General features: G+C 45.6%; 3 protein-coding genes across 9 annotated transcripts in view; 1 reads left to right on the forward strand and 2 right to left on the reverse strand.

Moving 5' to 3' along the window:
* The window catches only part of FUNDC2 (FUN14 domain containing 2), a 32,702-nt gene extending 12,584 nt beyond the window's left edge, over nt 1-20,118 (forward strand). The window contains exon 6 of the transcript XR_006274482.1: nt 17,738-20,118. The gene's annotated coding sequence lies outside the window, so the exon portion shown is untranslated. The remainder of the gene's footprint in view (nt 1-17,737) is intronic.
* Nucleotides 2,079-21,986, reverse strand: CMC4 (C-X9-C motif containing 4). Of its 6 annotated transcripts, none has more exons than XM_038417793.2 (3): nt 21,853-21,986; nt 6,144-6,211; nt 2,079-3,306 (listed from the first exon to the last, which is right to left on the reverse strand). In XM_038417793.2, the coding sequence occupies exons 2-3, from the start codon at nt 6,199-6,201 to the stop codon at nt 3,137-3,139; spliced, it is 228 nt and encodes a 75-aa protein (XP_038273721.1). In that variant the 5' UTR covers nt 6,202-6,211; nt 21,853-21,986; the 3' UTR covers nt 2,079-3,136. The 6 variants fall into 6 exon arrangements, with proteins under 6 accessions (XP_038273721.1, XP_043348933.1, XP_038273720.1 ...); XM_043492998.1 differs by lacking the exon at nt 21,853-21,986 and adding an exon at nt 21,755-21,810; XM_038417792.2 differs by lacking the exon at nt 21,853-21,986 and adding an exon at nt 19,628-19,748.
* On the reverse strand, nt 6,144-13,842 carry MTCP1 (mature T cell proliferation 1). 2 transcript variants are annotated; one of them, XM_038417799.2, is made up of 4 exons: nt 8,039-13,842; nt 7,763-7,933; nt 7,553-7,604; nt 6,144-6,211 (listed from the first exon to the last, which is right to left on the reverse strand). In XM_038417799.2, the coding sequence occupies exons 1-3, from the start codon at nt 8,156-8,158 to the stop codon at nt 7,557-7,559; spliced, it is 339 nt and encodes a 112-aa protein (XP_038273727.1). In that variant the 5' UTR covers nt 8,159-13,842; the 3' UTR covers nt 6,144-6,211; nt 7,553-7,556. The 2 variants fall into 2 exon arrangements, with proteins under 2 accessions (XP_038273727.1, XP_038273726.1); XM_038417798.2 differs by lacking the exon at nt 6,144-6,211 and adding an exon at nt 7,329-7,471 and having other exon boundaries at nt 8,039-8,225.
* Nucleotides 21,987-22,025: the final 39 nt, after the last annotated feature.

A 22,025-nucleotide genomic window follows, 5' to 3' on the forward strand; every position in this document is an offset into this window, starting at 1 on the left:
GCCTACCTCCTGTTGAAATCCAATGAATAAGCTCCTAAATACCTGTAGGAGCTGGGCCTTGATATCCATGAGAGGGGGTTAACTGGTAGTGTCTCAGCTGTGTGCTCCATGTAACCATAGTTCAGTCAGATCTTGCATAGGATACTTGCCTATTGTGCAGGTGCCAGTCCCAAGGAAGATGTGTGGGTGAAGTGGGCCCTACCTGAGAGCTTTTAATTCATGTTGGTTGTGAATGGAAATTTTTCCAAATATCTCCTCTATTTCTGGGTTGTTAACAAGCTCTAATAAGCTGCCTTTTGTGCAGTCAGGCTGAGTGTCTTATGTGAGCATGTTGGGGGCAGTCATATGAATTCATGCATTTCTCTGGGGCTGGATAAATGTGGACCTCAAAGGTAACTGTTTCCTTAACTAACCCTGGCTTATCTTTGTTTGTGTTGACCCTTTCCCCAATGGGGCAGTTGGTGCAATCTCATTCAGCATATGCCTAAGGGGCCTTAGGTTTCCCTCACTATTTTGCCCTCCAGAGTAAGAAATCAATGACACCGCTGCAAGCTCATGCTATAAGAACCTCCCTGCTAAACAAATGTCAAACTCCATCCAGTCAAGGAAGCAGAAAGGAACACAAAAGTAACTCTTGTCCTAAGGCTTCTGCATTGGATATAATGAAAGGAAACTAAGCAGTCATGGGATAAGAGAGAAGGTCCTTTGGTGGATCATTAACTGTTTGAATGATAGAAATGGTCAGTTTTTACAAGGGAGAGGTGAACAGCAGGATTCACCAACAATGGGTGCTGTTCAACATATTCATTAATGATCTAGAAAGGGGAGCAAACAGTGAGATGGCAGGGTTTGCAGATGATACAAAATTACTCAGGATAGCTAAGGCCAAAGCAGATGGCAAGGAGTTGCAAAGGAATCTCACAAAACTGGCTGATGAATTTCTATATTAATACAAAATAATGCACAGTGGGGAAAAAATAATCCCACCTATGGATACACAGTGGGTTCTAAATTAGCTATTCCCATCCAAAAAAAGAGATCTAGGTGTCATCATTAATAGTCCTCTGAAAACATTTACTCAATTTGCAGCAGCAGTCAAAAAAATCAGGCAACATTAGGAAAGGGCTAGAAAAGACAGAAAATGTCACTATCTAAATCCATGATGCATCCATACCCTCTGTACTACGTCCAGTTCTGGTTGCCCTATTGCAAAAATATAGGAGAATGGAAAGGGTTCAGAGAAGGGCAACAATGATGATCAAAGATATAGAACAGCTTCCATAGGAGGAGAGACTAAAATGTTTAGCTTAGAGATGACTAAGGGTAGATATGATAGAGGGCTATGCAAAAAAGTGAACAGATAAGTGTTGTTTACTCTTACACAGAATACAAAGACCTAGGGTCAGCTGACAAAATTAACATGCAGTAAATTTAATACAAACTAGAAGTACTTTTTCACACAGTGCACAGTTAATCTGTAGAACTCATCACTATAGGATGTTGTAATGGCCAAAAGTATAACTTGGTTCACAAAAGAACTGGATAAGTCTATCAATGGCTATTAGCCAAAATGATCAGGGCCAGAACTCCATGCTTGGAACAAAGCTGGGAGCGGAAGACACTCTTACTGACCTGTTATACACCCACTCCTCCAAAAGTTCTGGTACCAGCCACCGTCAAGAAACAGGATATTGGGTAAGAGGGACTACAGTCTGACGCTGTAGGGAAGTTTTATGTCCTTAAGGCAAAGTCATGGCTGTAAAAAAGCTTCTAGCCAGCCCTTTGTGCATTGCTGCAGCTTCTCTTTGAATGGGAAATGAGGTAAATATGAACTTGCTGTAAAGAACTTAAAATCCACTTCATTACTTTCCTAGCTCTTAATCAAAACAAGATGCTAGGTTATTCCTATGACAAATTGTTAATTTATTATTACAGGCTCAGGATATAAAAACACCAAAACAGCTTTCAAAAATTTGTGGGTGGGGGCCTGAATCATGAAATCAGCCAAGCTGCCTGACCACATGAGAGAAAAAATTATGCTCTAACCAGACAACAGAATAAATACCCCTAGTGAGAACTCAGATTATTCCAGTCATTTATTTTGTATCAAGGTATTTAGAATGCAAAACATAAATGGATCTATCATGTGTGCTTTGATGCATCTGCCTATTATGTCCAGTAACTGCAGTGGTCTGTTATTGTTCATAAAAACCTATATTTCTTAACTAAGTTGTGCTTGATAGTGTAATGATCACCCTGAAGTGCACAAAGTCGCTTAGGCTTTGTATGATAGAACTATGTGTAAAGGGGCATTGTCATCTCTCACATTCATTGCATGTCATATTGCTTAGAGATGTTCAGTCATACAAGATGACTGAACATCATAAAAATCCATTTCATACCAACACCTCGGTTTTCCATAAATATTACTTAAAAGAATCTATTCCTTTATCAGTCCCTGAAATAAAATGCTTCTACAACATCTTTAAGATCATATAACTACTATTGTGCAATGTGGTCCAACTATTCATTAGTCCAATATCCCATTGCACAACTGAGGAAACAGGCACCTCGGTGAAGTGACTTATGGGCACAGACAAATTGTGGCAGAGCTGGGAATAAAGCCCAGAGCTGAATCCCATTCTTGCTTTAAGCACTAGAAAAGCAGATCATGTCTTTGGGAAACTATGGCTCAATGATAGGAATATTTCTGCTACTCAAAGATGGTCTTGCTTAATGCATCACATTCAATAGACTCTCCTTGAACTTATTTCCTGTACGTCCTATGCCAGAAGGCTGAAAAAGTTTTATATTTCACCCTCAAATTCTTATTCTGAGAATGGATTACTGAGTACATTAAGCATCAGAAACAAACTGTATTTAGAGAGATATAATGTACTGTAAGTCACAAGTTTGGGATAGAAAACAGAATCCTTTGAACAGCCCATCTGTTGTATTGCATTTTACATTTGGTGCACAGGATGTTTTATTCTATGATGGATTCTTCTCTGGCTTCCTTATCAGTGTGGATAATGCATTATTTTAACTGTTTTTTTCTTATTTGCCACTTGCATGCTACTTTGTCTGTAGGAGAGGCCCACACTCCATAACCTCCTGGAGCTGGAGCTGCAGCCTGTTACTGTGGTGCTGCATGAATCCCATTTGAAGCTGCCTTAAGCTTCTCCCTCTCTCTTTCCTCTTTCTCAAACCCCGAACAACAGATGGATCTGCCCTTAGGGCATAGGGCGCAGCATCTTCTCATCTCTTGGAGCACAGCCTCACATCTAGCCTCCAGATAGTTGTTGGCTGTAAAATAAAAGAATGGAGATGCTAATCCTGCACTAGAGAGCAAATTGCATGAAAAAGGGGGTTCATCTAACCCAGTTAAATTCTTTCACATTGTGGATTGAGCTTGATCCTCTTGTGGCTACTTCCCCATCCCATCCACATCCCTGCTCTGCAATAGCTATGCTGCTTAGTTCTGGGGAAATGGTGTTAAGGAGATGAGGTGCAAACAACTTGCTTTAATGGCAGGAGTACAGCTAATGGGTTGCATGACCCACCTCCCACTTGTGCATCTACTACTGCTAGGTGGAAAACTTCACATTTATTAACAAATCTTCACTAATTCCCTGCCCTGCAACCCCTATTCTCTCTGGCTGGGTTTGGACTTTGGTTCTGTTCTCCCACAGATTTATTCCCCATCCAATTTTGAGGTCACCCATAAATGATTACAGTTGAATTTAAACCTTAGACACCAAATGAAGAACACAGTACAAATGCAGAGAGATGCATGGTTTGTTTTTTTCACTCAAGTTAGTCAAAGAGGCCTTTGGGCACCATAAGAGGGGCTAGAGATGGGTTGCAATCAGCAAGAAGAATCATTCCTTGGGGGCAGGCAGACAGCTCTGCAGAGCAGTGTGAGGCCCTCTGCACCCTTTCCTGTGTGAAATACCGCTTCTCACAGTGCCATCAATTAGCTCAAAAGTGCTGAGACTAGGACCAAGCAACCTTCTAGTGGATGTCAACCCACATATGCACACAGCTCTCTCCTTCCCTTCCCAGTGCCTACAGTACCCCAGGTTCTAAGAAGCAGCAATAGCTGTGGCACTCATTGAGGCTATAGTGCCCCAGGGTGCTAAGTGTTCTTAAACACTGCAGAACATAGGTTACTTGTCCAACACCACCCTTAATCTTTACTTTCTGAAACTGACAGTCGGCTTGGCAGCATAGCTTGTTTAATGCTGTAATGTCCCAGAATGCTTTACAGGTTCACCATCTTCAAAGAATGTGAGAATTTTGAGGGAGGTAGCCCCTAGCATGACTGAGCAGCTATTGCTGCAGGTGGAACAGTGGTGCTAGCTAATAAAGTCTCTGTCTGCAGGCAGCTTTCCTGGCCAGAGGGTTACCTACCTCCCCCTATAAAGCAGGCTTGAAAGGACTAGATTTTTATTGGTAAATGTCAATTTCACCCTACACACACAAACTGAGGCATCCATCAATAATCATCAAAATTTCCAGATCGGGAAAGGAAGAAAAATGCTGCTTGAGAACTTAGAGTTTGATTTAAGGATATTTACTTTGTATATATTGCCAATTTATCTTTTTGAATTTCAGTACTTAATGACAGTCAATCACTGATCCCCCACCCCCGATTTCCTGTAATTGTGAAAATTTAAGTGGATAAAAATAAAAAATGTTTAAACCCCATAATTGTGCAATTTTGAAAATACAGTTACAAATTGAAAAAAAATGAAAATTATTTGTGAAATTATAAAAAGAATGACAGGTTTCAGAGTAGCAGCTGTGTTAGTCTGTGTCCGCAAAAAGAACAGGAGTACTTGTGGCACCTTAGAGACTAACCAATTTATTTGAGCATAAGCTTTCGTGGGCTTATGCTCAAATAAATTTGTTAGTCTCTAAGATGCCACAAGTACTCCTTTTTATAAAAAGAATAAACTCGAATTCTGCCAAGCCTAGTTAAGAGAGATGGAGATTGCGCTGCTATAATCATTCTCCCAAGCTTTTTGAAGACTAAGAGGGAGCAAACAGTGACCCAATGAGAGACTAATAAAGAGCAGCTTGGGGATTCCAGAAAAAGCATTAGAATCTTTCCAAGGGAAGAGCAACTCTCTCTGGCTTACATCCTTCCAGGGTAACCCCAACTAGAGCCCACAGTAGTGATCTAGCCTAGGAGCAACACAGGCCTCCTGTCATCTCACCTGTACATCTCGCTGTGTGCAAACATGAGCTGAAGACCAAAAGGAGGATACATTGTTCTGGTGCTTTCCCTGACCAATGAGCATCCCTTTCAAGTTAGCTGGAATGAGCCTTGGCCAATTAGCTCTCATTCACATCCCAGCTTAGGGGGGGCGGGATAGCTCAGTGGTTTGAGCATTGGCCTGCTAAACCCAGGGTTGTAAATTCAATCCTTGAGGGTGCCATTTAGGGAACTAGGGCAAAAATTGGGGCTTGGTCCTGCTTTGAGCAGGGGGTTGGACCAGATGACCTCCCAAGGTCCCTTCCAACCCTGATATTCTATGATTCTATGATTCTCTCAGCCATTGGGAAATCAAGGAGGCTGATGAATCTAGGCTTAATGAGGAGGACACCTACAGCTCAACATCATCTCTCTGCAGAGAGCCTCTTGTGGTTTCCCCTACTGGCTGCAGACATATATGGAACAGGGGAGGGATGACAGAGCGAAACCCTGGCCTTGGCAAAAATAATTTATGGGAGAGAACCCGCACACCCACCTGGGATTTTCCAAGATGAGTGACCTGTGGCTCATTTTACCATGTGTGAGTAACGTGATCATCCCAAATTCAGGTTAATGCAAATTTTACCCCATACTACAACACTACTGCATCTCCTATATATCTATCTCCAGACACACAAATAAGTACTGTCCTTTATTGTAACAAACTCTTTGTCGTACAATAGTGGAGTTTAGTTACATCAAATCAAATGCAATGTGGTGATATTAAAATCTGATTCTACAACTACATTACATTTGCAACTAAGTCATTTTTTGTCCTTGCCTTATTCCTCTTGCTAGGGAGAAAGGAGGATGGGGTTAAATTTAAAAACAAACCAAAAACAAAAACAAAAAGACACCAAAAAGAAAACATTGCACATGGTACCTTGCAAGCATTTCTGTATTTCACAGGCTTGTTTCTGGCAGGGATCCTTCTGGGACATATCCACAGAACTAGAATGATAGGAAAACGTTACTATACAAACAGTGGGGTTTGGGTTTTCTCTAGGGGCTGGGCAAGGCACTGCCTAAGGCTTAGACCTGAGGGAGCTCACATTTTCCCTGCTCATACACCCTCCTCCCAATGGACAATTGGATGGGTCCCCATTCAAAGCCAGTCTCACGTTGCTTTAGGGTCACTGTGAGACACACAAGGAATCCCTTATCCCCACAAGCTAACCACAGAGCCTTGCCCACTTTCCTGTCCTCCACTGGCCCAGGAAGCAACAATGCTTTAAGCACCCTAGGATATCATTGGGGCCAGCTAGAGTTAGGCAAGGAATGAAAAGTGGATGATGGGTATCTTGAAGGGTTCATCTTGTAAAACCTGAAAATCTCTTCCTGGTCAAATCTAGTTCTTTTTCCACTTGGTAATTGGTGAACTCTCACCCACGCTGAATCTGAATGATGCTTAAATGAACATGGTTGTTTTAGTTTAACAGCTCAACTCAGAGCTTATTATGCTCAAAATATCTTTTGATGTACTACCCATTGCTGGGGGGAGCGGCGCTTCTAGGGAAACAGCATTTGTCATAGAACTGCCTCTGGAGAAGGAATTTATAAATAAAAGCATACTTTTTGTTGTCCTAAAAAAGGATTACTTTTTTAAAGAAAATGTCATGGCAATCGGTAGATTAAAACAACCTAGCAAAAAATGCAGCAGATGATCTTATCAGACTCAAACCTTTTTTAAGATACGGTTTTTGACACCCAGTTTGACCTCTCTATCGTCATGACACTTTGAGATCAAAAGGAAAGCAGAGGTGGATGGGATTAGCAGTTGGATGGAAGACTCCAAAGAAAATGCAGATGCTGCAGGAAGTGGTGTTGGGGCATCACTCTTCCCTCTGAGCCACCATTAAGCCAAAGTCCCCACACACAGTGCTAGGAGATGCTGATGTACTGTCTTGTGGATAGGATATGAAAGACATTCTGACCATTCATGGTCATTAACAATCCCATGGCACTTTACAAAACAAATGGGGCATTAGCCCCAGTATCCTGGCCAAACTCCAGTCAGGGAAATTACATTCTGCCTACCTAAAACTGCCCCTTGTAGTTTCAATTGGACATGATACTCTTCTTCACTGCCTGTCCTAAACTCTTGTGTGGTGCTGCTGTGTGCTGTTAAACAGCTGCCACCTCCCACCTCTGAGGTGAGAGAATCATATATTGTACAAAACAAACAGGGACATCTTCCTAGAGGCACCGCTCCTGAAAGACAAAAATTCATATTAAAGGACCACTACAAATAGTTAACGAACAGTAAGAAAGAGAGGAAATGGCAACACTTACCAGGTTAATCACCGGGCATGAGTCTAAGCAGCAGCTCCTCAACTCCCCTGATCTGTATGTAACAAGGAAAAGTTCAGTACACCTAAACCACTGTGGCAAAGAGCTAATATACCTCAATAATAATATTTCTTTGCCATCTACAGCACCTTTCCTCAAGGATCTCAAATCACTTCACAAACATGAATGACTCAGGTTTGCCACCAGCCTTACCATTAGATGGTGCTGTATCTCCCAAATGCGAGAGTTACTATCCCTGTACTGCTCGCCCTCAGAAAGCTGCCACATGTGAGGCAGTTGTGATGGGGGAAGTTGGCTGGGTCGCAGTGCCTCACCCAGGGGGACCCGAACTCGTTGAATTCGGGCCCTCAGGGTACCTGCCTCCTAGGGGAAAGTACACAAGAGAAGAATAAGTCAATTATTAGCAATGCAGTAAAGACATCCACAATATCAGAACTATGATCACTGAGAAGCTTGAAAGTCACTTGCCTCTTCTACAGCCACGAGCCATGTTTTACGGCGTTCATCACAGTAGACGCCTACCCGTCGCACCCACAGATGGATGGGCGGAGCACCGGCGTCCCCTCCTTCTGCCATTCCCTCAACCATTTGTTATGACACTCCCACTAGGCATGCAGCATCAACACAGAGGACACACTCATGTTTCCCCTCAGCTCTGAACAAATTCATGGAGCAAACTGTTAGGCCTGAAAACTACCTGGTTTCAACGGTGCCATTGTGTGCTCACAAAAAAAGAGTTACTAGCAATATACCCAAAAGTCAATTTAGAAAACTAACAAGATACCCAAACGTCATGAGATGCTCATAGTTTGGAGCATATATGGCTGTATATAGCTTGTAAGGCATTTTGGGATCCTTTGGGATGAAAGCTCTATATAACCATCATTACAACCCTTTACGATCAGCGTTACTTATTCCATTAACAGTTCTAATTAAGAAACAGGTTTTGTGCAACAATACCTTATTTTACAAAGTGCCTTTAAACAAGAGTCCAGAGCCAATGATGCTCATACTCCCAAAGGCAGGACTGGCAACCAACAATAGGTGAAAGTAGCTTAGAAAGAACCAAAGTCATTCCAGAAACAATCCTGCCTATGCAGCATACGGCTCTGCAGGTCTGATTATCTCATACTTGGCACTTGCAGTGCTGCCACTCTGAATCATCAGATCCCTTTGAAAGGCTAGGAGAACTACCCATTCATTTACAAGCTTCTTGTCAATAGCCATTACTAATTTGTGCATTTCAGATCTTAGCTGCTAATTGAAGGGTCTATGATACCAGTGAGGGCAACAGAATATTAGTCACTGAGGTGGCTTTTTCTATTGGGATTCTTGTTTAACAGCAAGTTTATCAGCCCTCTTATGACTGGCATAAGCTGACCTGTTAGCATAATGAAGGTCAAGAAAACTACTCCCCTTAGAACTACATGAGGCAACCAAAACAGTGTATTATTTTTCGAGTGCTTGTTCATGTCCATTCCAATCAGGTGTGTGCGCACACACATGCACGGTAACCAGAAGATTTTCCCATAGCAGCATCCATTGGGTCGGTCTGGGTGCCCCCTGGAGTTGCACCTCTATGGTGGTCAATACAGAGCCCTGCCGACTCGCCACCCCCTCAGTTCCTTCTTACCACCAGTGACAATTAGCTGGAACTTCCCTGTGCTCTTGTCTTGGCAAGTGTGTTTAGCAGTCTATATACATAGTTTTCATTAGCTCTGTAGTGTTAATGAAATAGTTAGGAGCCCTTATTGTTAGATTAAGTTTTCTTGGGGGGGGGGGGGGTTCCTCTCCCCACTCTCTTGACGCCAGGGCATGCCGGGGTCTACGGGCTTCAAAGCCTGTGAAGTCTGCAGCAAGTGTATGCCCAGAAGCAATCCTCACACTTCATGTTTGAAGTGTTTAGGAGAGAACCATCAGAAGGATCGTTGTACTATCTGCAAGACCTGTTGGCCCAGGACATTAAAGGACAGAGATCAGTGCCTGAAGGTCCTTTAAAGGGAGGCTGCACTCCACCCCCAGTCTGACCCCGGGTCGACTGACCTGCACCGCGTTCCTCTTCCTCGATGCAGAGCGCTCCAGCACCATCAGCACAAGCACCGGTGCCGAGTAAGGACAAGTACTCATGGCACTGGCTCCATTCATGGCTCACATGCCACATGGAGTCACGGGTACCACAGAAGAAGAAGAGGTCGGAGAGGGGTCGCTCTCCCCATTAGGCCTAAGGAGCTAGCCATCGTGAGACCCAAGTTGGGCCACACTACTTCCACTCCACCACCGGTGACAGTCGTGTAGACTCCTGCCCACGTGGAAGGGCAGTTGAGTTCAGACCCTCCTCATTTGCTGAGGCCAATCTGGGAGCTGCACCTCCCTTCAACTCCAGAGGCATTCGAGGCAACCCAAGAATTGCCCCATCTCATGGCACCGTTCTCCCCTCCTAGACAGGACAGGTCACCAGTACTGGTTCCTCGCAGAGTGCCTTCAAGGGGGAAAGCCCGCCATGATGCCCTGTTAATCTCCAACTCCAACGCGCCACTCCCAGGCACTGGAACAGATCCAGCAGTTGTGACGATCCCCGAGCCCTCGGCACGAATGGTCAGCACCCTGAAATACTGCTCCTCTGTGGTCCTCTTTTTCAGACACCTCAGAGTCGGACTCCTATCGGTCCTGTAGGAGTAGGAGCAGATGGTCCATGCCAACACAGGACCAGCACCCTTACCTGGCACCATGGCCCACGCAATGGCCCTTTTGGACTCCCTGGGCTTTTCATCAAAGCTAAGGTCGGAGCCAAGGGTCACATCCTAGGGCAATGTCAGTGGCCTCAGCCATGTTTGTACCCCCGCCAGCACCATTGGCATCAGCAGAATCGCAGGTAGCTGCATTGCGACCCAGTGCCATCATCCCATCGCCTCTGGCACCGTGGCACCAGCATGGCCTGCACCAGCCCCAGTTGTTTTGGCTCCAACGTCTCCAACACCGAGAACGGCTCCGGCACCAGCGACGGCCTCCGCACCGATTACACTTTGCATACACCGACACCGGTGCAGAGTCCTGACACCGATGGGCACAACACCATTTGAGTGGGCACTGGCCCAAGAAATCCAGGTGCCGCAGAACCCTTTGGGTGCAGAAGGAAGGGAGCAGCCACCCCTTACGGGGGTCTCTTCCTCATCCTCACCAGACGAGGTGCTGGTGGGCCTGGCTACAGCCCCAGCCCTGGAGGACAGCAGGGTTCTACAGCAATTGCTGCGACAGTTGCCCAGGTCCTGGGCATTCAGGTGAAGGAGATAGTGGAGGACGCAGATCCAATGGTAGACATCCTTAATCCCTCCAGACCTGCACATATTGCCCTGCCTCTTACAAAGGCCGTCTCCGACGCCACAAAAAACTTTGTGCCAGACCCCAGCTTCATTGCCCCGTACAACTAAGCACAACGAAAGGCACTACTTTCTGCTGTTCAGGAGCTATGAGCATTTGTATGCCCATCCTCCACCTGACTCTCTTGCTGTTGATGCTGCCAACCAATGTTGAACACCAGGGCTTCCAGGGACCCTCCCCGAAGAATCGTGAGGCAAAATGATTCTACTTTTATGGGAGAGAGGTCTATTCCACTGGTGGATTGCAGCTCCACATCTCTAATCAGCAGGCCATTGTCAGCAAGTACTGCTACAATACATGCGGGACAATGGCAAAATTTGCAGAGCTGAAGGACTCCTGCGCCAAGTTTTTGGCTCTGGTGGAGGAGGGGAAGCTCATTTCACGAGCTTCGCTGCAAGCCATCCTGGATGGAGCGGATGCGGCTACCCGCATGATGGCTATGGACATAGCCATGATTCAGGGGTTCCAGGTCTCGGGCCTGCCATGTGAGGTCTAACAGACTGTTCAAGACCTCCCATTCGAGGGTTCGGCTCTCTTTTCCCAGAAAACAGATAAAAGGCTGCATAGCCTAAAGGACTCGAGAACCGCTCTCAAATCATTGGCTGTCCATACTCCAACTATGCAGCAGAAGCATTTTAGACCACAACTTTCCCCACGCTTCTACCAGTAGAACCATCAGGACGGTTCCCATAGGAGGAACAGGAGTGGCAGGAAAAGCCACACCAATCATCAGGCCAGGGCTCTGTCCAATCCAAGCCACCTTCCGGCCCGAAACAGGCCTTTTGAAGGTGCAGTCAAGGACGGTGCACCAGAACAAAAACTGGATCTACCCCGCCTTACCTTTTCGTCCCGACTGTCCCCTTTCTACTGTGCTTGGTCCTGTATCACTTCAGACTGCTGGTTGCTCCGTACAGTAGAGAGGGGATACTCCATCAAATTCTGTGCCCTCCCACCATCCTTCACTGTCCCTCTTCTGGAATCCCTCTCACGAGCAACTCCTTATACAGGAGGTGCACTCACTCCTTTTGCTGGGGGCAGGGGAAGAGGTTTCTCAGAAGCAGAAGGGCAATGGTTTCTATTCTCGATATTTCCTAATACCGAAAGCCAAAGGCAGGCTCAGGCCCATCCTAGACCTGCGAGAAATCAAAAAGTTTGTGAAGAAGCTTGAGTTCACATGGTATCTTTGGCCTCCATCATCCCCTCATTAGATCCAGGAAATTGATATGTCGCCTTCAACTTGAAGGATGCACACTTTCACATAATAATAACTCCGTCCAACAGAAAATACCTTAGGTTTGTGGTGATCACTACCCGATACCAGTTCACAGTCCTCCCATTCGGCCTGTCAGCCGCACCTCAAGTATTCACCAAGTGCATGGCAGTCATGTCCGTGTTTCTCTGCTGGCGACAGGTACAGGTGTTCCTGTACCTCGACAACTGGCTGATCCAGGGCTGAACCAGGACTCAAGTAGAAACACAGTTCACCTTCATAAGAGCTTCTTTCGACAAACTGGGCCTGCTACTGAAGAGGGGAAATCAACGCTGTCCCCGGTTCAGAGGATAGAATTTGTAGGGATGCTACTGGACTCAACACACACCAGGGCATTCCTCCCAGAAGCGAGATTTCAAGCCCTACGTGACATTACTCAAGGTCTCCGACAGTTCCCACCACAGCACAGAACTGCCTGAAACTTCTAGGACACAGGGCAGCTTGTACCTACTTACTACAGCATGCCAGACTTTGACCTCTTCAGTCATGGCTGGCATCAGTGTACCGGCCAGCCCGGGACAGTTTAGACAGGACTGTAACCCTGCCTCACCCGGTACTCAGACACCCTCCTATGATGGCTCGACCCACAGGTAGTACATGCAGGGGTCCCTTTCACCAGCCCTCAGCCATCCCTCTTGCTAGTGACGGACACATCAGACTTGGGCTGAGGGGCACATTTGGGAGACCTCAGAACACAAGGCCTCTGGTCTCAGGCGGAGTTCACTCTCCACATCAATGTCAGAGAGCTGTACGCCTGGCATACCAGACTTTCTGAGCACACCTAGCAGAGAGATGTGTATCAGTCATGACAGACAACACCACGGCTATGTTTTATATCAACAAACGGGGGTGCATGTTCCTCTCCCTTGCACCAGGAAGCCTTCATACTGTGGGACTTCTGTGTAGAACACTTGATACACCTGCAAGCATCGTACCTCCCTGGAGTACAGAATGAATTGGTGGACCATCTCAGCAGGTCGTTCCACGACCATGAGCGGTCCCTTCGCCTGGACATTGTGAACTCATTCTCCAGATAGACCTGTTCGCCACGCGACACAACAGGAAGTGTCAGCAGTTTTGCTCCTTCCTGAATCACAGCCTGGGATCCATCATGGACATGTTCCTCCTCCTATGGGGAGGCCACCTCCTATACATGTTCCCGCCCATCCCTCTCGTTCACAAGGTGCTCCTCAAAATATGGAGGGAAGAAGCTTTGGTGACTGTGATAGCTCCAGCTTGGCCCCCGCCAAGACTGGTACACATCACCCCTGGAAATGTCGTCGAAGCTCCAGTCACCTTGCCACTCTTCCCAGACTTACTAACTCAGGATCATGGCTGTCTCCAACATCCAAACCTAGAGTCGCTGCACTTCACAGTGTGGAAGCTCCATGGCTGAACCCAATGGAGCTCTCCTGCTCAGACTCAGTTAGGCAAGCCCTCCACCAGGGCTACCTACCTTGCTAAGTGGAAGAGATTTTCAATCTGGTCGGTGCAGCATCATTCACCCAACGCTTGCCTCTGTGCCACTTATATTAGACTATCTCCTCCATCTCCATCCAGGGGCTGTCCATGTCGTCAATAAGGGTTCACTTGGTCATTATCTCTGCCTTTCATCCAGATGCAGAGGGCCACACGGTCTTTGCCAAATCTATGGTCAGCCGTTTCCTTAAAGGGCTCGACAGGCTATAGAATCATAGAATCATAGAATATCAGGGTTGGAAGGGACCCCAGAAGGTCATCTAGTCCAACCCCCTGCTCAAAGCAGGACCAAGTCCCAGTTAAATCATCCTAGCCAGGGCTTTGTCAAGCCTGACCTTAAAAACCTCTAAGGAAGGAGATTCTACCACCTCCCTAGGTAACGCATTCCAGTGTTTCACCACCCTCTTAGTGAAAAAGTTTTTCCTAATATCCAATCTAAACCTCCCCCATTGCAACTTGAGACCATTACTCCTCGTTCTGTCATCTGCTACCATTGAGAACAGTCTAGAGCCATCCTCTTTGAAACCCCCTTTCAGGTAGTTGAAAGCAGCTATCAAATCCCCCCTCATTCTTCTCTTCTGCAGACTAAACAATCCCAGCTCCCTCAGCCTCTCCTCATAAGTCATGTGCTCTAGACCCCTAATCATTTTTGTTGCCCTTCGCTGTACTCTTTCCAATTTATCCACATCCTTCTTGTAGTGTGGGGCCCAAAACTGGACACAGTACTCCAGATGAGGCCTCACCAGTGTCGAATAGAGGGGAACGATCACGTCCCTCGATCTGCTCGCTATGCCCCTACTTATACATCCCAAAATGCCATTGGCCTTCTTGGCAACAAGGGCACACTGCTGACTCATATCCAGCTTCTCGTCCACTGTCACCCCTAGGTCCTTTTCCGCAGAACTGCTGCCGAGCCATTCGGTCCCTAGTCTGTAGCGGTGCATTGGATTCTTCCATCCTAAGTGCAGGACCCTGCACTTATCCTTATTGAACCTCATTAGATTTCTTTTGGCCCAATCTTCCAATTTGTCTAGGTCCTTCTGTATCCTATCCCTCCCCTCCAGCGTATCTACCACTCCTCCCAGTTTAGTATCATCCGCAAATTTGCTGAGAGTGCAATCCACACCATCCTCCAGATCATTTATGAAGATATTGAACAAAACGGGCCCCAGGACCGACCCCTGGGGCACTCCACTTGACACCGGCTGCCAACTAGACATGGAGCCATTGATCACTACCCGTTGAGCCCGACAATCTAGCCAGCTTTCTACCCACCTTATAGTGCATTCATCCAGCCCATACTTCCTTAACTTGCTGACAAGAATGCTGTGGGAGACCGTGTCAAAAGCTTTGCTAAAGTCAAGAAACAATACATCCACTGCTTTCCCTTCATCCACAGAACCAGTAATCTCATCATAAAAGGCGATTAGATTAGTCAGGCATGACCTTCCCTTGGTGAATCCATGCTGACTGTTCCTGATCACTTTCCTCTCCTCTAAGTGCTTCAGGATTGATTCTTTGAGGGGATATACCCGCATGTCCAGCAGCCTCTCCTGGCTTGGGACCTCGATCTGGTCCTTTCCAGACTCATTGGACCACCCTTTGAACCTTTGGCGACATACTCCATCTCTTATACAAAGTAGCGTTTCTGGTAGTGATAACCTCAGCCAGGAGGGTGTCTGAGCTCAATGCCCTGACTTCAGAGGCCCCCGTACACTGTGTTCCATAAAGACAAGGTCCAGCTCAGACCTCACCCGGCTTTCCTCCCAAATGTTGTTTCCCAGTTTCACATCAACCAGGACATCTTTCCCCCAGTATTCTATCCTAAGTCGCACTCAAGCGGCAGGGAGCAAAGACTTCACTCATTGGATGTCCACAGAGTGCTAGCCATCTACAGCGAGAGAATGAAATCATTCCGAAACTCGGTGCAGTTATTTGTGGCCATGGCAGATGGAATGAAAGGTCTTCCTGTCTCTTAACAGATTTCGTTGTGGATCATGTCCTGCATCTGGGAGTGCTACAACCTAGCAGGGGTACCTGCTTCTTTGATCACTGTGCATTCCACCAGGGCTCAGGCCTCTTCAACAGCATTCCTTGTGCAGGTTCCCACCCAGGAAATCTGCAGAGCGGCAATGTGGTCCTCCATTTACACTTTCACCACACACTGTGCAATTACCCAGCAGGCCAGAGATGATGCAGCCTTTGGAAGAGTGGTGCTCCAGTCAGTGGATGACTCTGACCTCACCTTCTGAATCTGGGTTTGTGAATCACCCAATTGGAATGGACATGAACACGCACTCAAAGAAGAAAAAACTGTTATTCACCTTCTTGTAACTGTTGTTCTTCAAGCTGTGTTGTTTACGTCCATTCCAATACCCACCCTCCTACCCGTAAGCAAGAAGGAACTGAAGGGGTGACGGGTCGGCAGGGCTCTATATTGAGCGCCATGAAAGAGCAACTCCAGGGGGCGCCCAGACTGACCTGACAGATGCTGCTATGGCAAAATCTTCTGGGTACTGTGCACGTGCGCACGCGCGCACACACACACACCCCTACCTGATTGGAATGGACATGAACAACACATCTTGAAGAACAGTTACGAGAAGGTGAGTAACCCCTTTTTCTTGGTTCTATCTTTAACATGGAGTAAAAGAATTAAGAACTAATCAGTATAAGGTCTTCCTGCTATAGATCAGAAGCAATATCCCAATGAAATACAGTGATCTCATCCAGAAAACTTTGGATGTACAAGGCAAACATTGCATGTAAGTAATCAAATCGGGGTACAAAAACAGGAGGAGAGTTCAGGAAGAGAAAAAAATTATTAACTGCCTCAGTGCAACCTACACAGGGAAAATACACTCCCTTGCTATCCTATACACTTTGGACATAATGAATAATGAATTGGCACTTCAAGGAAATCAGTGATGAAGTCATTCAATAAGAGGCTTTCTGGAACGATCTGTAAAGGATAAGGTGACATTTCTATTGCACCACTCATTCTGGAAGATCCCAAAGTGCTTTACAGACTTGAATTGATTCACAAACTATGCATAGGAGTCACTTTATCCAACACCAATATGTGGAAACCATCACTGTACACCTTAAGTCAGCAGAATGTAATTACCCAAGTTGGAATTTGGCCAGGATACTGCCCTACTCCATGAGCTCCATAATGTATCACAAATGCTTAAGATCTTGATTTTATGTGTCAGTCGAAAGACAGAACTTCCAATAGCACAGTTTCCCCCAACACCACATTGGAGCATCAGTTCAGTTCCATACTGACTGACACCTATTGGATCACCAACACTACATCCTACAGCACCTTGGTTTTCCTTGGTGGTCTATCATCCAGGTACTGACCCTGTTTGATCTTGTTTAGCTAAATCTTAACAGGATCACAGCACAGGGTGGTGTGACTGTGGCATCTGCCATAAAGTCTACAAATACTATTAGATTATGCTTGGATTAGAAAAACACAGATGTATATTTATTTGGTATGAATGTGGTGCTAGTGAAAAGTACAGCATAGGCAGCAGCTGTGCAAGTTTCCATTTTAGTCTGGGAGTGTAATGTAGTAAAATCTCATTCTGTGGGCAAGTTAGTGACAGAGAGGGGCCAGACAGACAGTGACAGCGAAGTGCCAGTTGATTCATAAAAATCTACAGAATCATAATTTCAATGGTATTATCCTCTGCGACAGGCGGGAACTCGCATCCTCCTCCCCCCAGCTCCAGGTCCTCCGGTCAACAGAAATTTTGATAATAGAGTATTTGATAATAGAGGTATCACTCAAAAGCTCTTTCTCCCACGAACATAATGGTATCCAATATGACAAACCTAGAACAATTTAATTTGAGAAAATGCTTAAAAATCAATTTTATTTAATTATACTTCAACACAGGAATGCATCGCTTGCATTAAAAAAAAAAAAAAAAAAGACATTGATCTTTGGTAATCCTAGGGAAGTTAACCTTGACTTGTAGGACTGAAAACATTTATTCAGCAAAATCGCCATCCATGTCATCTCTGTCTAGGGCACCATTGCTAAACATGCTGTCACATCGATCCTTGTCCATGCCACACTCGCACGTCTGCATACAAGACAGGCTGATGGCCAAACATTTACAGGGTAAGCATCTGGTCTTTGCACACGAGCATTTGATTAGCTGAAGGATTAATTCAGGAGTATATCGTATTTCACACATAAGACTCATCCATGTCCGATAGAGAGAATAGTTTTGGATGTGTTCAATCATCCTGGAGTGATTCCATTGCTCAATAATTTGCCCTTGGGTTAGCAGGTATAATTGCACCCGTTGTCCGTGGCAATTTTTCTCCATTTGTCTGCTTCTTGGAAAACAATCTATGTAGCTCTGCGAGTGTTGTCATGTTGGTCTTAAAATGATAACTCAGTATACGAATGCCTCCAGTGCATTTATGACCTCATCGGTGACTGTCTCAGCCATTCTGAGTATCTTAAGAGTGAGGAAAGAGTCTTTGGAGGCTGAATCAAGTGCCTTCCAGTAAGATAATTTGGTCTTTCCAGTCAACCTTCCATTGTGACATTAGAGAAGTTTGTGGAGTCAACTATTTTGTATTGGACAGGTGTAATACCATGGAGTCTCTTCTTCATGGTAATATTTTTCATTGTTTTCTCTGCATACATGTCAAATGCAAGGTGGACTTCACAATAAATCCAGTATTTTCTCTGTAGCCTCATAATGAAGTGTTCAGCCAAATCTTGGCAGGTATTAACCATTTTTGGTTTGTTGAGAGCATGTATCTTAGCCATAGCATCTATGATTGCTATGCTGAAAGGCCTCTGCTGGTATAAGGTACAGGTCACATTGTTAATTGGTGGTGGCTTAGGAACATAATGGAAGATGTGTATTAGTTTGCTTTTTGCCTGGTACAATACATTGTTCCATCACATTCAAACATCAATTGTGGTACCGCAGAGAAATTGTACTTTTTCAAAGTCTCACATATCAACATCATTTTGAGATCTGGACACAACCAGGAAAAGAGCAAACAATATCCTATGTGTGGTTAGCTCAGTAATCATTCCTGCCACCTTCAATCTGACTTTCTCTCTTATATAAGAGCACAAGTTCTTCTTCACTGGAGCCTGTAGATTGAAAGAGCCTGGGATAATTCTTTGGGGTTTAAAGGTTTCGTACAAATCATGACCAAAAGCATGCATTTGATTGACATCATCAGCTATCTCATCACTGAAGACTGCTTTTATGTTATGTTATGTACCGATGTGTGTACCATTTGCAGATGGATTCCAGTAATTTCTGACTTCATGCTGATGTCTTAACCAATGCCTCATTACAACTCTTTTGGCATAAAAACCAAAGCCGATAATCAATACAACTGAACTGCTTCTTTTTTGCCAATGATGGCAAATCAACTTGAAGTACTCCTTCCATTTAAAGTAATCTGTAACATCAAAAAAATTAATTAGGTGTCCAGTTCTGGCATTAACTGATAACACAGCACGGACAGTCAAGGGCCATGATTTAGCTTTGTAAAGGCTGCATGTTTGACATGCCTGTGTTAAAGTATAATTTTTAAAAGTAGTTTTTTTAAACATTTTCTCTAATGTATATCTACACAATTGTTCTAGGTTTGTCACGTTGGGTACCCTTGTTTGTGAGAGAAGGGGCTTTCAAATGATATCCAACTTGACCCATTTCCAATGACAACGTATTATCAAAAAATTCCACCAACTGGAGGACCTGGAGCTGGGGGGAGTGTGGGGAAGGGGGGAGGGATTGAGTCCCTCCTGCCATGCTTCAGGGGGTGACACCATTGAAATTCTGATCCTGTAGATTTTTATGAATCAAACGACACCTCCCTTACCTTTCTGTCATTAACTTGCCCACAGAATTGCACATGCTTCCAGACTATTTACTGACCCAGAAATGTGCTCCAATTCTGCCCTGAATTCCACAGGTGAATTCAGTCTCCATGGCCCACTCAGTCCTGTCCCTCTTGTGTGAGGCTGCCAACAAGATGCCCAGTTAGTGACAGCTTGGTCTTGAGGACATGGAACTGGAGTAAGAAATATCTTTCTTTAAAAACAAAAAAGCTAACACAGAAGAGAAACATGGATGTGATCTGAAAAAGTAAAGAGCAGGGAGATTCATACCAAAAACCTTAGAGTAACTTGAAGGGAGAAAACATACAAAACTCCTATTCTTGATTATACAGAGAAGGCAATCAAACAGCTTACAGGAAGCAGCAGCAGAAAGGAGACATAAGGTTACTTGCTATTTATTTTACAATATTAGAACTGTTCCTTATTTTCTACACAATGTGGTTTGGCTCCATATTGTTCCACACTCTACACAGAATCATTATTGAGCCTGAAATTTTCATAATTAAAGAATCAATCTTTCATCATTGATCCTATGACCTAATCAATATATTTTCAAAGAGGAGTGCAGATGTTCAGCCCATCTCAGTATCAGGCTGTTGAAGTTTAAAGGAGTCCTAAGACACGAGTGGCTTTCATGTATAGGCATGAAAATGGTTGGTAGGAGGGCTAGATCATGTGATAAACATAGTTTATTTGCTTTTAAGATTAAGACAATAAATAACTTACAAGAAAAGATGAAGAAATTGTTCTAGCTGCATCTCAGACAATTGCCAGAGCTGCAGTTCATTGAGTGCTAAACAGTGAGTGCCCATGTGAAACATTTTGTAGTTGTTAATTGTACTAAATTGTATTTCAAGAGGGGGTCAGGTCAGATTTTCAGAAGAGTTCAGCTACCATTTAGGCACTTTAGTAAGTGGTCAGGTTTTCAAAAGTTTGCAGCATCCAGCACCTCCTATTGTTTTCGCGGGAATTTGTTTGGTTCTGATTTAAAAATTTGGCCATTTCATTTAGGTGCCTATATGGGAACTGAGCTCATCTGAAAATATAGCCCATCAACCCTAAACCAGTTTGTATCTTGCAAGATCCATGAGTCAGATGCGCCATCCAGTATTAAAAGAACACATTTAACCACTCTCAACTCTATCTGGAGTACTTGTATAGAGCAGAGGCCTCTGACAGACACTCAGCTTTCCACTCTGCTCAAATTATTCAGGGGTAGAAGAGATTCACCAATCAGAGAGTTGACCAGAAGTTAGGAATGGAAGATCTAGGTTTGATGGGATGAGATGAGAGGAAGGCAAATGGAGCACAGCGAGGAAAGAGCAAGGCAGAAATAGAGTAGGACAGAAGAAGCAGGAGAGGATAAGCACAGGCAGATATAAAAGGGGAGGTGAGAGAAATTATGGCATTTGAAGGCAAAATGTGTTGCAGATCCACTTGGCATTACTGGCCTCCCCCCATGCAGAACCATCCCTATAATGCTTTCTGATGACTGTGCAGCCATTTACCAACCCTTGGCCACCAGACTACTGGAGGACATGTAGCTGAAGTCACAGTGAGCATGCAATTCAGGTGCAAAAAGGCTTCACAAGGCGATCCAGTGGGGGACTGACCCTCTCAGGGTATAGCTCACTGATGCCCAAAGGCAATGCAACCCCTTCACCATGAGACTTTAAAATCTACCTTGAAACCCCTGCCAAATTAGAGTCATCGACACCCCACCTCCCTTCCCAAGTGAATGAACCAGGCCTATGGCCATGGGGGCACTGCATTCCAGGCGTGTCAGATGCAAACCAGCTGCCCAACCTTTGACCACCCTGTTCTGAGCGAGGTAGCCTGTGCCCTGTCAGGGCACACTGCCCGCGTCGTACCCCGCTGCCCCAGACAGAAGTTAATTGGGGGGTGCAGTCCTCACTGTCCCCAGGGGCCTGCGAGGCCTCTCCTTAGGCTCCCTCCCTGCATGGGAGTGGGGAATCCCATCTCTCTGCACACTGGAGGGCGGGGGCCCCACATTCGCCCCCGACTTCCTGTGTCTCACTGAGACATCGGCTGCCTCCTTCCTAGAAATGGCCCAGCCTGGGTGGAGTAGCCAGCCTGTCCCCAGGGGGCTGGAGCCCCCCCAGCGGGACGCATACAGCTGAGGAGACGCCCTGCCCCACACCACCTCATCTCCTAGTGACCTACTTGCAGCCCCCAGGCAGATAACGGCCATCACCGTGTGCGCCGCTCAAACCCCTTCCCCTGTCCGCCCTCCCTCTGTACCTCCTGGGCCCCGGGCGGTTCGGAGACCCAGCGGCCAGCGCACACTGCCCCCGCCCGCGGACTCTGCCCTCCGCAGCCAACAGCGGCGGATTCGAAGCGCCGGAACCGAAGTCCCTCAGCTCAGGCAGGTGGCCGGGCACTTCCGACGTCTAGACCGGAAGGTGAACTGCCCC

Source organism: Dermochelys coriacea, chromosome 9 (assembly GCF_009764565.3).
Source record: "Dermochelys coriacea isolate rDerCor1 chromosome 9, rDerCor1.pri.v4, whole genome shotgun sequence".
In the NCBI taxonomy this organism is placed as follows: domain Eukaryota; kingdom Metazoa; phylum Chordata; order Testudines; family Dermochelyidae; genus Dermochelys; species Dermochelys coriacea.

What these genes read in the sequence shown, in the direction of transcription:
- MTCP1 (XM_038417799.2), bottom strand. Translation starts at nt 8,158, where the DNA reads ATGGTTGAGGGAATGGCAGAAGGAGGGGACGCCGGTGCTCCGCCCATC. An exon ending in GGCTCGTGGCTGTAGAAGAG is followed by an intron (nt 7,934 to 8,038) that starts GCAAGTGACTTT and finishes ACTTTCCCCTAG; the next exon opens with GAGGCAGGTACCCTGAGGGC. An exon ending in AGATACAGCACCATCTAATG is followed by an intron (nt 7,605 to 7,762) that starts GTAAGGCTGGTG and finishes TGTTACATACAG; the next exon opens with ATCAGGGGAGTTGAGGAGCT.
- CMC4 (XM_043492998.1), bottom strand. An exon ending in AATACAGAAATGCTTGCAAG is followed by an intron (nt 3,307 to 6,143) that starts GTACCATGTGCA and finishes TTTATTTTACAG; the next exon opens with CCAACAACTATCTGGAGGCT.